This window comes from Pipistrellus hanaki (assembly GCF_964339955.1).
Source record: "Pipistrellus hanaki genome assembly, chromosome: 13".
Classification (NCBI taxonomy): domain Eukaryota; kingdom Metazoa; phylum Chordata; class Mammalia; order Chiroptera; family Vespertilionidae; genus Pipistrellus; species Pipistrellus hanaki.
In genome coordinates this window covers 26,419,491-26,434,243 of record NC_140515.1, presented here as the reverse complement: position 1 = coordinate 26,434,243, position 14,753 = coordinate 26,419,491, and the positions used below count along the sequence as shown (strand labels likewise).

The 14,753-nt window shown below is 45.4% G+C and overlaps 1 protein-coding gene and 1 long non-coding RNA gene across 11 annotated transcripts in view; one reads left to right on the top strand and one right to left on the bottom strand.

Annotated features, from left to right (window-relative positions):
• The window catches only part of SRGAP3 (SLIT-ROBO Rho GTPase activating protein 3), a 219,584-nt gene that overhangs the window by 107,817 nt on the left and 97,014 nt on the right, over nt 1-14,753 (top strand). For all 10 annotated transcript variants that reach the window (XR_014796611.1, XR_014796612.1, XM_084901918.1 and 7 more), the window contains exon 2: nt 5,768-5,960. Coding sequence is in view for 8 of the 10 variants with exons in the window: in XM_084901918.1 (XP_084758044.1) it covers nt 5,768-5,960 (193 nt within the window). In the remaining 2 variants the exon portion in view is untranslated. The remainder of the gene's footprint in view (nt 1-5,767; nt 5,961-14,753) is intronic.
• The window catches only part of LOC311631662, a 263,842-nt gene that overhangs the window by 206,811 nt on the left and 42,278 nt on the right, over nt 1-14,753 (bottom strand). The gene's annotated exons all lie outside the window — the stretch shown is intronic.

The window sequence follows — 14,753 nt, the reverse complement described above, 5'->3', positions numbered from 1 at the left end:
ACATGTCCTTCAGTAGAAAAATAGACTATCTGAATATTATTTCAGTCAACGGAATATTATTTAGTGATAAAAAGAAATGAGCTATCAAGCCACAAAAAGACGTGGAGGAACCTTAAATGCTCATTGCTAATTAAAAGAAGCTTGCTTAAAAAACCTACATAATGTACCATTCCAACTGCATGACGTTCCGGAAAAGGAAAATTTATAAAGACATGGCAAAAAGTCGAGTAGCTGCCAGGTGTTGGGGAGAGGAGGAAGGGAAGGATGCATTGGTGCAGCACTGGGGATTTTTAGGGAAGTGGAAACACATGGTATGATACTCTAATGATGGATACATCATCATGCATTTGTTCAAACCCTAGAATGTAAACCACAAAGAGTGAGCCCTAATGTAAACTATGGGCTTTAGTGAATAATATGTATCAATATTGTCCATCAGTTGTAATAAGGGTACCACACCAGTGTAAAATGTCAATAATAGGGACATGTATAAGAGAAGGAGAAGGGGTATATGGGAACTCTACATTCTGGTTAATATTTCTGTAAACCTAAAATTGCCTATTAACTAAAAAAATACAATTCCTCATTCCCTTGGATCTGAAGAAGCTTCCTGTGCCCTCTGCCAGTGAGGTTGGGTAGGGAGTGCAAGGAAACTTGTTCTCCTGTCATGTGGTTGCCCTGGGTATCGCCATGAGTGGCAGGTCTGATGCAGGCTCAGAGGTCTTTGGTGAGACTGTTGCTTGGAGAGTAAGCAGGAGCATTATGAAGAATGTCAGAGGAGTTTGGCCGTGATTCTGTAAACAATGGGGAGCCATGGAGAATTTTATCAGGAGAGTGACATGGGGAAAGTTTGTGCTTTACAATTAGTTCTGCCCTTTCTCTGGGCCTCATGCCTCTGTCTGTAACCCAGGAGTCTGCCCTAGACCTTCAAGGAGGTCATCTTCAGCTCTAAGGTTTTGAGATCAAAGCCTTTCTGAACTTTCCAAGAGGGCCCTCCCTCCTCCCTGTCCCCACCTCCACTCCCCCCCTCCCCCACCTTTTTTATTTTTCTGCCACCCCGTGTTGCGCTGTGACTGGAACGGCTCCCTGGGGGAACGTGTGCTGAATGAAGTCTGGGCCTTGGGAGCAATTGTGTTTTATTTTATTTTCTTGCTCCTTTTGAAATTTTCAAGGAGAAAAAACCAAATCTGTGCCTGCCCCAAGGAGGGGCAACTTGGAAGGGAGTTAGAAAGAAAGAGATGGGTAATCAAATCCCCTCAGGGCTCCTGCCAGGACCGCTTCCTGCTAGGAAGACTTGACTCTGAGGCATCCAAGCTGCAAGAGGTCCCTTATGCAACCCCGCCTGGAAGGCTCCAGCTGGTTGTGTGAACTGGGGGAGGTTCCGCTGCTCCTTCCAAATCAGCTCCTGTCATCACAATGTGATTTATGAGCTTTTCCTCTAAAATATGAGAACGTTGGCTCCTGATTAGGTCCTGTAATGGAGGAAGGCAGCGGCTGCAGCATTTCTGATAAATACTATCTCTTTTAGACCACCATCTTGTTACCAAAAAGGTGCAAGAGGTTGACTGCAGATGGATTAAAGTCTTTTTTTTCTTTCTTTCTTTCTTAATAAGGCGTCTAATGGGGTGTCGGGAGGGTTATTGCTCCCATCTGAAGGCTCCGGGCTTGATTTCTAGCTTAATTGCCACATCCCAGCTACTAAGACCAGAGGCTGCTTACCTCTGAGCCTCCATTTCTTCATCTGATGTGGCTCCCACCTTACTGGTGCTGTGCAGAGTATGAGAAGAACATCTGAAGAACTCAGCACAAACTTGGAACAGATGTGTGCTCTGGAAGTGCTGGGGATTAGTAGGATTATTCTGAGATGCTGAAGAGTGGATGGTCTCAAAGTGAGTGGGAAACGATTTGGGAAGCATTTTTATAATTATGTGTTGATATGGCAGGGCTTGCCCTTGGAACAAAGGCATCTCAATCCAGTTCTACAAGTAGGCCATGTCATAGGTGTACCTGCATAGTTTGTTACAGTTCCTAGAACAAAATGTGACCTCAGACAAGCTCCTGGTTTTGGTTTACACAGAGCCTTGGTTTCCTCATCTGTACAAATGGATAACAATAATATTCATGTCTTGTGCGAGTGTGTGATGTGAGCTGTATGTGTGTGTTATATGATAATGTATATGTGGTATGTGGTGTGTATATGTGAGTGTGCATGGTGTGCATGTCTGTGGTATGTGGCATGGTGTGTGGTATGTAGGATGTCTGGTGTGTATGGTATATGTGTGCTGTTTATAAGTGTGACGTGTATGTATGAGTGATGTGTGGTATGTATGTGTGTGGTGTATGGGGTATGTGCTGTGTATGAGTGTGTGTGTTATGTGATGTGTGTAAGTATGTTATGCATATGTGTGAGTGATGTGTGGTATGTGTGGTGTGTGATGTATGGTATGTATGTGTGTGGTGTATGGGGCATGTGAGTGTGTGTGTGGTGTGTGGGGTGTATGAGTGTGTGTGGTGTATGTGTGGTGTGTGTATTATATGATGTGTGTGGTTATGGTGTGTATGTGTGAATGTGTGTGGTGGGTGTGAGGTGTGGTATATGTGTGTGTGGTATGTGTGGGAGTATGTGTGTGTTTGTATTGGAAAAGACTCCCATAATCACAGTACTTAATGTTCTGGGGGGAAAGCACTTAGTAAAGGTAAATAGTAATTTGCTATACAGATATTTATATCCTGATGGCCCATATGTGCTGGGAGAATCCACCCTCAGAGCTTAAATTTCAGTTGAGAAGCCCAGGCAGATAAGATGTGTTCATGAAAGAGTTAAAAAGCAGCAGGAGGTGGTCTGAGACTAACTTAAGTACCACAGGAGTTCAGAGGAGGGTCACCAGGGCTGAACAGTCCTGACTGTCTAGGCAGAGCAGGGTTTGACATGGACTCTAAAGAAATGATTTTGATTTTTAAAACTTTTGCTTGCCTACCCTCTAAATGAACTTTGGCAGAAAAAAAGTCTCTTTGCCTCACACATTTTAACTTGACATCTGAAAAGTTTCATTATAAGTTTAGTTACAAAGGATACAATTTCTGCCATATTGTAAATATTGACCTTGTAGAATAAAATTACACTGCTCTCTTACATGCATCCAATGGAAGCTAAATACCATAGCAATGTTTAATTTTTCCTTTTTATTGAAACTTCACTTATATACAATAAAATGAACAAATCTTAAGCATGCAGCTTAATTAATTTTTATCAGTGTACTGACTTACCCAGATAGAAGTGGGTATACATCCAGCATTCCAGGAGGCAGCTTTGTGCCCCCTCCCAGTCAATTTCCCCCCAAAGGTGACATTTCTCTGAACTCTATTATCACTATATCATTATATATACCAGCATAAACTAGTTTTGCACGATTTCCTTTGTTCTGGCTTCTTTCAAGCAGCATGAGGTCTGTGAGATTCAAGCGTGTCACTGCAGGTAGCAGTACATTTTTTGTTGTTGCACAGTACTCCATTTAATGAATGTTTCATATTAAAAACCCTTGTCTACTCTTAATGGGCATTTTGGGTTGTTTCTAACATTTGGCTGTAAAGATACTGTGACTTTTCTTTTCTCTAAATGTTTTGTGGACATAAACACTGATTTCTTTTGGGTCTGTATCCAAGAGTGTAATTGACAGGTCATAGGATAAACATGTGAATACACTTAGTATCCACCACCATTCATCAAAAATTACCTGCACAAGTCAGAAATTTTCATTGTTTCTTTCTTTTTTCTTTTCTTTTTTAAAAAATATATTTTATTGATTTTTTACAGAGAAGAAGGAAGAGAGATAGAGAGCCAGAAACGTCAATGAGAGAGAAACATCGACCAGCTGCCTCCTGCACCCCCAGACCGGGGATGTGCCCGCAACCAAAGTACATGCCCCTGACCGGAATCGAACCTGGGACCCCCCAGTCCGCAGACCGACGCTCTACCACTGAACCAAACCGGTTTTGGCTCATTGTTTCTTTCTTTACCTTCTTGAACTCATAATTTCCTTCACAGAACTTTATCTTACTATATTTTCATGATTGAAAAACTTTATTGATTACTCTATCATATATTTTTTTTACCTAAAATATGTATGTGAATGGAAATGGATGTTTAAAAAATTTCCTTTGACCACAAAACTCTAAGTTATATTTCTTTTGGGTTGATTTATCATACAATTCATTAAAATACCATCAACGTTTTATAATTTGATAAATAACAACTAAACATAAAAAAAGTAAGATAGCATGGGAAACACTTCTTATAATGCAGGGGATAGGGAAATTGATGGCAGTGCTTCTCATACATTAAGGTGCATAAAGACCATCTGGGCGTCCTACTAACATGCAGATTCTGATGCAGAAGGGCTGGGTTGGAGCCTGAGATTCGGCATTGCCATTGCTGTGGGCCCATGGATTGCATTTCGGGTAGCAAGGTCCCTAAATTAAAGAGTTGCTAACACCAGCAGTCTCCATGGTCCATTTTTTGGTGCCCAGACATCTTGACATGTAGGAACTCTGCACCATAGTCAGATTCCGGATGAGGGAGAAGTTGCTCTTCTGCAAGGAGGGAGAAGGCCTGCTATGAAGAGAGAAGTGGGAAAAGGGGTGGTGTCATTGAGACTGAGCCACAGTCTCAGGCAGAGCAGAAGAGTGGGGATGGAAACAAAGTTTCCAGCTGGTTCCCTTAGAGCTCTTCCTGCCCGCGGCTCTTTGGGGAGCTTCGTGTACAAAGGGCCGGCTGCCCCTTTGAAGAACACTTCTCTCAAGGATGCTAAGATGGTGCCACCACCCTTTCAGAAAGGGTGCCCATTAATGCAGGCGGGATTGGGCATTTCAGGAACTGGTTTGGATGGTTTTACAGTGTACTGGTGGCAAATCCTGAGAAATTAGGTTTGGGGCTGAGTGGTAGATGGCCTTGAATCCATTCTATGGCGTTGGGTTTAATACTCAGGCAAAGGGGACCATGGGCTGATTTGAGCAGGGCCCTGAGCAGAGTGCTGTGGGGAGACTGATCTGTTGAGCAGCTCATGGACGGCTGGGAAAGAGTTGATGCAGTGACAACACTGTGGGCTTGACAATAAGGCTGCGATACCCAGGCTGTGGTTTTTATCTCCACCACCCTCCAGTCCCCACCCTCACCCCTAGCTTTTGAACTTTTGCCCGGTTTGCTCCATCAGTATTTCCTGAAGTGTGAGCTGCATTCCTAGTGGTACCTGAGAAGTTTATGCATGGAGCTCAAGATAATTCAGAGTGGAACACCGGCATGGCCTTAAGTAACACTGAAACCCAAGGGCAAAAAGCATTCTCTCTCAGCCCTTTCTCAGTCCCAAACACCTTTCTTTAACACCACTCACGTTCCCGTTTTTCTTTTGTTGGTAGCGGGCAGTTTAGGCTTAGGGCCTTTGATAAGCAGTCATCTCTAGTCTTTACAAAATACTTGTTTTCATTGAATTAATTTTTTATGTACCAGCATGGCAAGCGGTCCTAGTTTCCCCTTACTATAGTGACATAAAACTGTTCATTTAAAATAACCTCATTTGAGTAAAAAAAAAAAAAAAAAGTGAGCCAGTTTACTAGATGATATGGCAGAAATAACAATGCTGGAAGCAATATGCAGTGGTTTGACTTTGGGTAAGACCCTGGCAAGTGCCAGGCCATTATGCCAATGACCCAAGAGGCTCTGGGTGGTCCCCACCAGCCTAACGTCCCATCCGTTCTTTGCCTCTGCCTGCAGAGATCCGCACGCAGCTGGTGGAGCAGTTCAAATGCTTGGAGCAGCAGTCGGAGTCCAGGCTGCAGCTGCTACAGGACCTCCAGGAGTTTTTCCGCCGGAAGGCTGAGATCGAGCTGGAGTACTCCCGCAGTCTGGAGAAGCTGGCTGAGCGGTTCTCCTCCAAGATCCGCAGCTCCCGGGAGCACCAGTTTAAGTGAGAAGGGGTCAGGGTCCGGGGCGAGGGGGAGGCGGCAGTGGGGTGGGTGGGCACTTGGCCACAAAGCTGAACGGAGGCAAGGACTCATTGGAGGGGGGATGGCTGCCTCTGAGGCCCTGGGTCTGCAGGACACTACACTTCCAAGCCTCAGTCTTCCTTGGTGGAGGGTGAAGAGAGAGTAGTTCCTCCACATAAGGATGCGGTAGGGCATACATCGGCATCCCAAGAAGACTGCTTTCACAGACAGTAAGTGCTCAGTAAATTGTTGCTGTCACTCTCATCCGACTAGGCACTGTGGGAGCTAGCCTCCATTTGGGCCAAGGTGACTCCCCACCTCCCCTCAGAGCATCCTGGCTCTGTCCAGTTCTCTTGTCCTTCAGGGTCAGCCAGTCCACTTCCAAATCCCTTCAGCGCAAGGACCTCAGCATTTCTTCTCCATGGAACTGATGCTCAAGCATTCCTCTTCCTTACTCCCTGGGGGGCCCATGCTGCCTTATTGCTTACCTGAGACACATAGACTCTGGGTGCTAATTTCTTACACCCCACGTGCTGCGTTCCTGGAGGCCTGGTCCTCTCAGGTGTGTGGGGACTCTGAGTCCTCCAGCTACAAAACTCTCCTAGTGCAGGCAGAAGCCACAGCCGCCCCGGGAGGCATTCGCCCGCGGGCAGGACCACTTTGCATCCCCTTTCCTCTGCCCCGCTCCCCAGATGTTTCCCTCTTTGGAGCATCTCTCCAGCAAATGGCCCTCAGCCCCCGGAGACCAGAGACTTACTACAACGCACCAGACCTGCTCCTTCTGCCTCCGTGTTTAATCTCTTTTCTCCCTTTTGTATATCTTTAAATTGTGATAAAATACACGTAACATAAAATGTACCATCTTAACCATTTTTAAGTGTGTAGCTTAGTGGCATTTCTACATCATCAGCACCATCCATCTCTAGAACTTTTCTTCTTCCCAAACTGACACTCTGTACCCATTGAACTCCCCGCTTCTTCCTCCCTGAGCTCCCCTAGCCCCCGGCAGCCACCATTCTACTTTCTGTCTCTATGGACCTGACTACTCTGGGGACTTCATTTAAATGGAATCACACAGGACAGGTCCTTTGTGACTAGCTTATTTCGCTTAGCATAATATCCTCAAGGTTCATCCATGTTGTTGCATGTGACATAATTTCCTTCCTTTTAAAGGCTGAATAATGTTCTGCTTATGTACAGACCACATTTTGTTTATTCATTCATCTGTTGTTGAATGCTTGGGTTGCTTTTGCCCTTCTTTGTAATTTTGCATTACACTCTGGGGCAGGGAGCACAGGTCCTTTAAGCCCCTCTAAACATCTCCCTCAGTCTGGGCCACAGCATTTGAACACTTGCTTTGGTGCCTTCTTCTCTTGACATTTGGGAATAAGAAATAGCTTTATTAAAAGGCAAAAATTCATTACCCTCTTGCAAATATCATGCTTGTTTTTCTACTCGGTCGCATCTCTTTAAACGTTCACTGCAGAAGGGAGCTTCTATTAATAACTTTCTCCTAGGCACTGTCGAGGTCCTTTCACATACAGAATCTCATTTTTCTGATATATGTTTTGGAGAAATTTTGTGGTGTTTTTTTCTCCTCCAAGTGACAAAAGTAAAATACTCACTGTATACAATTTAGAAAGTACAGAAAAATAGGAGAAAAAAATATTACACAGTCCAGATGGTCAGAATCAACCTCTGTGCACATTTTGGTGCCTTTTCTCACCTGTCTTTTACTAATAACTACAGCAACAATAATTCATTGAGCAAGTTAACTGAGCATTTCTTTTGTGCCAGGTAGGTATTACTATCTCTCTTAGAGATGAAGACAGTGAAATTCTGAGGAAGCAGACCAGCCATCGGAGACGGATTCGAACCATCACTATGGTTCTGCCTCTTTGCCCTGAGACAGGAAGGGTCTGGGCGGAGCCTGGGAGCAGCTGTGGAATCCGAACACTCCCCTAAAACCACAGGCACCAACACACACTGGGAAGCACATGTTGGGCAGCCCAGGTCTCAGGCTGGGCTGTCACTGGAGCCATCCAGGCCTGTGTGGCCTGTCTGGAGCCTCTGCTCCTGCCCCCCCCTTCCTGTTGGTTTGGAGTCAGATCCCTTCCCATTCTCAGTGTGAACAGGGAGGAGAGGAAAAGGCGGGGTCGCCTGTTCCCTTGCATTGCCTGTAATGAGCTTGGCCAGCCCCGCACGGGTTCATTAACCGGAGCCACCAGACGGAACAGGAGCCCCAGCTGGCACTCGGGCTAAGCAGGCTGCTTGACAGAGTATGAAAGTCTAATTAGGGAGTGGGCCAGGCCAGTGCAGCTGGTGTGGGCTTCTGCATGATGCTGATGTGACTGCAGAGCCCCCAGTGGGTTTTGGAAACAGGAATCTCGAGGGTATGTCTGGGCCTGCCCTTTGACCCCCAGGCCAACCAGCACTGACCCCCTGGCTGCCACTTCTTTGGAGCCTCACCTAGGGTCTTAGTCCTGGCTTTCCAGAGAAGCCCTGTCCTTCTTTCTCACAGATAATCCATTTAAGGGTGTCTCTGTCTTCTAGGTAGCCTCTCAGAGCCTTGAGGGCAGGGTCCAGGTCTTGTCATTTTATTCCCACTGCAATCAGCCCAGTGCTGGACAGAGATGGGGTGTTTGCCAGTGAGTGGGAGAAAGGGAGGGAGGGGTTTTTCTCAGTCTATAAAGTCCACTCTGGTTGAGAAGTTTGGTTCAGAAAGGGAATTGGTTTGTTCAAGATCTTACAGCACATTAGTGGCAGAACTGGGATGGGAACCATCTAAGTCTGTTTGGCTGCTATAAAAAAAGCACTATCAATTGGGTGGTTTATAAACAGAAATCTATTTCTCACAGTTCTGGGGGTTGGAATTCTAAGATCAGGGTGCTAGCATGGTTGGGTTCTGGTAAGAGCCTCCCCCAGCCCTTTTTTTTTTTTTTTTTTTTTTGGTTGGTTGGTAGACTGCTAATTCTCCTTCTTTTCCAAAGTGGCAGAGAGATGAAGCAAGCTCTAGTGACTGCTTAAGGGCACTGATCCCATTCATGGGGGCTCCACCCTCGTGACTTCATCTAATCCTAATTACCTGCAGAGGCTCCACCTCCTAACACCATCAGATTGGGGGTATGGTTTTAACATGACTTTTGGGGAACATAATAGGAACTCAGGTCTCTTGACTCCAGTGTTCCTCCTTTTGCTGTGAGCCCTAGCGGCTCCTTGCCCACCTAGACAATAAAAACATTTACAGTTGCCCAGGAGGTGCTGGGTCCAGGGCTAGACTTACCTGGGTGGCATGCAATTCAAAAAAAGCCTCAAATGATGGCTCTGAGGGTTTGCCTGGGGCAGGTTGACTGGTGAGAGAATAATACCATCACATGTTTCTTTTCTACTGTCACATGTTTCTATTCTACATTCTAATCCCATCCTTTTCAGAGAACCCTGCCATCTTTGCTCTCTTATCATCCTGATGGGTAAGCCAAGGGCATAGAGAGGAGTCAGTGGTTTTATCTCAAGGCAACTGAGCACCAGACAAGCCGAGTGGCTTATCTCACAAAGGACCCCAAGCAAGTTGTTGAGTGGGAAAACCCACAATTCCCTACTTCCAAGCTCAGGCTCCTCTCGGTAGGAAGCCATGCCAGTCATGCACTTATTTAAAATGCATGTAATGAGGTCCTCTTTTTTGTGTGTGTGCTGTGCTGAAGACACAAAGATGAAGAAGACACAGTCCCTGCTCTCAGATATTCTCTCTTCTCTCGAGAGATGGAGCACGTGGATTGGGGAATGCCCATGATTGGTATGGTTGGGTCAGGTGCCCAATTCCTGTGGCTCTGCGCTTGGAGCCTGCCACCTGCTTGCTCTCCAGGCCTCAGCGTTTAGGTGTCACTTTCTTAGGAAACTTACCTTGAGTCTGACCTGGTGCTTCCTCTGTGTGCCCATCATATTCTGCACCTGTTGATGTGCTTATTCATGTAATATTTTTGAGCCTCTGCCATGTGCCAGGCCCTGATTTGCAGTGGTGAACAGGATAGACTTGGTTCCTGCCGTGGTGGAGTTTAGCCTCCAGTGGAGCAGAGAGATGAAGAATCAAACATAAAGAATGAAAAGAAAGACACTGTGCCATCCATTGATTGCTATGATGGAAGTAAACGTAATATGCTATGTCCTGGTCATCAATTCTCTGTAACAGCAGTACCTCCCAAACTTAACGTATCGCATGCTTCAGTGGGTCAGGAATTTGGACAGGGCTCAACTGGGTGATTTTCCTGCTTTGTGTGGCATCAACTGGAACCATCTGGCGATATTCAGCTGGCAGCTGGGCTGGGCTGGAAGGTCCAAGACGGCTTTAACCATGTGCTTGGCACTTTGGTGGGGATGGCTAGAAGGCTGGGCTCGGCTGGGTTGCCTCCCTCTCCATATGGTGCCAGGGTCCCTCTAACTAGTGCTTCAGCCAGCTGTTGGGCTTCAGACATGGTATCCCAGGGCTTGAAGAGAGAGCAAGGAGGAAGCTGTAGTCCTCTTCAAGGCAAGGCCTGGAATGGGCATATCATCACCATCAGCATCAAGGGGATAGGAAGCAAAGCCCACCTCTAGTTGGAGGAATGTCAAAGGATTTGCAACCCTCTTTAGTCCTCCACACTGAGCTAGAATGGCAGTCAGGGAGGACTTCTGGAGGCAGTGGCATTTAAGCAGAGACCTAAGGAATAGCCATGGGACAGTGTGAGAGGGAGAGAGCCCAGTGGGGCTGGAACTGGTGATGGGAGTGGAGTGGGAAGTCATTGAGGCATCATAAGTAGAAAGTAGTATGATCCATTTCTGTTTTTAAAAGATTGCCCTGAATTGAAGGGGGATAGAGTGGAGCTGAGGAGACCAGTGGGGTGGTGGGAGGATTGCTCTCCACACAGCTGATGATGGCTGCTTGAGTGACAGCAGAGCAGATGAAGAGGAGTGGACAGACGCTGAGAAATCTCTCAGAGGTAGAATCAGGGGAAAGAGGAATCAAGGTTGTCTCCCACTTCTCAGGTTAGCAATGGAAGGATTTGAGGAGAGGGGTGAGGCAAAAGCTGCCACCCTGTTTTGTAATAGTCCTTTCTCTTATCTGTCCCCCATTTGACAACCACTGGGCTACATGCTTTGAAGTGACAGAAAGGGTGGCTGTTGACCTGGAGTCCCTAACGCCTGGTCCAGGTTTGGCATACGGTTGGCACTCACTAAATGCTTGCTGAATTAATCAGTAAAGGTCAAGTGATAATTAGAGTTGTTCTGGGGTGGGGGTGGTGAGAGGAAGGGAAAGGACATTTACCTTCTGGCTGCCTCAGGAGCTCGGTGAGTCCATTTGGGCTAAGGGCCACCCTCTCCTGTGCCTGGAGCCTGGCTCAGTGTAAGAGGACAAAATGTGGGTTCCCTGATGGGGGTATGGGGACCAGAGAGGCCAGAGCACTAGCTTACAAAGTGTGGTCCTGACCAACAGCAAACCTGCCCTGCCCTTCAGACCTGCTGAATGAGAAACTCCAGGGGTGGGGCCCAGCAGTCTGTGTTTTAACAAATCCTCCTGGGAATTCTGATGACCATATTTAAGAGTTGCTCAGAAAGATGATTTTAGATGATAAATTCTTTACAACTTACTTCCAGGCCGTGCTGGCCTTCCTGACCCCTTCTTCCCCAGCATAAAACCCGTATTCCACTGCCCTTTCCCGGCGAGGCCTGGCCTGAACCTGGCTTGTCCTGGACCTGGAAGCCCTTTCTGAGCAGTAGTGGGAGGGAGGGTTCCAGTGAGCAACTAATTTGATTGCTGAGAATGTGCTTTTGTGTATTTTTGTGTGGGGGGAGAGGGGGATATAAAACATCACAGACTTTTTTTTTCAGGGGTTGCATGTTCCTAAAAAGATGCTATAATTTAGACTTAGCTCTACAGGTGAATTCTAAGCAGAGAAGCACTTTTGTGCTTGCAAACTGAACCTATAAATGTGCAAAGGATTCAGAATGAAAAGGTTTTTCTCAGAACGAGGTGAGGATAATGGGGTAGGCCCTCCAGGTGGGGCTTGTTTCTCCATTCCAGCTACTACTATTATGATGACTATCACACAAGTAATGGCTTTCCCGTAATACTTTCCAGAGCTGCTATTCTCTCAGTACAGTGTGCAGTACAGATCTTTCCTGATCTTTTGGAGTCTGTGCTATGCAGGTGTTTAGTCTTGCAAACACCTCCACGTCCACAATACCACATGCCAATGACTCGACCAGATGTTTTTTATGCATTGCCTCATTTAACCTTCACAGTAAATGTTGTGATCTTTGAGGCAGGTCTTATCTCTGTCTTTCCAGTTAAAAACATTGAGTAATATGTCCAGAGGGGCAGCTAGAGCAGGTTAAGTAGCATAGCTAAGATTCGAATCTTGAGTCGTATGGCTCCAAAATGCAAAACTGATTCTATCTGCATGACTTTGGCTATGTCCCTTCACCTCTCTGGGCTGGTTTAGTGTTTCCGGAGAGTCACCCATCAGTACAGACCACGTTGTCCTTGTACTGGCATCAGGGGTTCCCTCCTCTCCTGCTAGTCAGTTCCTGCTCATCCCATCAGAGCCAGTTCAGGGTTTGCTTCCTTTGGGAGCTCCTGTTATTGATCCAGACCCAGAGCAGTCTGTGTGTTGCTCTTATGGGACCTGAGGTTGATTATTAAGGAATGTTCCAGTTCATAAGTCTTATTCATACACTGGGCCAGCTGCTTGAAGGCAAAGGCTACCCAACATGAGCTACAAAGTGATCTGCAGATGGCTGTTACCTTTGCTTGGCATGGATGTGGCCAGGCAAGGTTAATCTGTGGACCAAGGCTGGTTGCTGCTAGTGCCAGGCCTGGGGCCACTTAGTGAGTGGTACGGAGTGCATTGCTGTAATGTGATGGATGGTCAGATTAATGCTCCTCAAAATGAGGGAGGGATCATGGATCGCACATGAACCATAAATATTGAATTATCTTTTCAATTCCCTTTCCAACTTTGTGGTTGCCTCAAGGAGAAAGTCTCGGTTTAGTACTAGTGTGTTGCTAATGCTGCTCAAATATCTCTTTTTACAAAGTGAGGACAGACCTCAGACATCAGCATCTGCCTAGGACTGGTGATGTGATTATGTTTGCCTTACACTTACTTTTTCAGTTACCTTTTATTTATGCCAAGGGAAGCTGGTTTTTTAAATGTTATTTTAACTAAGACTAAGGAAAGCCCTTTATAAATAAATTCAGTTAAGTAAAAAAAGGACAACTATCAGGGAGGTGGTGTTTGGGAATGACACGTCTGAGCCTCTCCCAGCTCTTCCTAGAAAGTGGACTTCTTTCATTGTAACCCTCTATGTCCTCCAACTTCCTCTTTTCATTGCTGCGAAGGGTTTTAAGGCAGGAGGCTCAGCCTAAAAAGTGGTCATTGCCCTGGCTACAGCCCCTTTTGCTCCTTCCTGTTTTCCCTTCTGGCCCTTTCCCAGATTCCACCCCAGGTTTCCTGGGATCCTCATAGACTATAATCAGTGACTTTCAAAGTATTAACCAGGACATGATTTATTCATGTATGATATGCTTGATACATGTGATACAATCATATCATTTAAATTTTATTCTAAAATGAAAAGTAGCCTTAGCCGGTTTGGCTCAGCTGATAGAGCGTCAGCCTGCAGACAGAAAGGTCCCAGGCTTGATTCCTGTCAAGGACACATGCCCAGGTTGTGGGTTCAATCCCCAGCTGGAACATGCATGAGGCAGACAATCAGTGATTCTCTCTCATCATTGATGTTTTTATCTCTCCTCTGTTCCTCTATGAAATCAATAAAAATATTTAAAAAAAACAACAACAAAATGAAATGAAAAGTAGGTGTTGTAATAAAGAAGATTCACACACACACACACACACACACACACACACACACACACACACACGGCTAGTATGCTAAGTGTTCGTCCGGGTAATGACATCCTGTAGCAATACCTGGCTTCCTCTCCCTAGCTCCCTAGCAACTAGCCTCCTTATAGTTTCTTCAGCCCAGGAACATGACTTGCTTTATATCCAAGAGGAAACATTTCACACTTTAACCAAATGTCTGTGAAGCGTTTTCCCATGCCTCATCTCATTTGATTCTCACAGAAGTCCTTGAATAGGTAGATAGGAGATTCTATGCCAATAGAATCCTATTTTCTTTTCATTAACTAGAAAATGGAGATTTAGAAAGCTTAGAAACTTGACCCAACTGAAAATAAGTAAGAAATGGTAGACCTTGAAAATGACTTCAGGTTTTCTCACTGTACAGAATATAGTCAAACACTGCTGAAGTTAAATATTTTACCCTTTGTTCTCCCTGTGTGATCTACAATAATGATCTGCTTTGTGTTGATATTTCCTGCTGTGTTGCTGACAATTACCTGAAAGAGAAGTTAGGGTGCTTCATTGGGCTGGAAAAAGTTTAACTACATCAGAAAGCAGGTTTATTTAAGCAAGTTTATTCTGTATATATAAAAGGCCAAGTTGATTCATGCATGCACGATACATATAAAGCTCTCACTGGCGCCATTCCCATGCGTGTGTTTCAACCTGTCATTGTCGATTATGTATTTGGTTGACACTTTTAGTACAGAAAGGACAAATAGTGATATTAAAATAATTCTTTTAATCAATTTCCTTTCAATGTGCATGAATTCATGCACTGGGCCACTAGTAAGATAATAATTATCTTTGACGATTATACAGTACCTTACACTTTGCAAAGTGCCTCCCTAGCCTTTAGTTGCTTAAATTTTC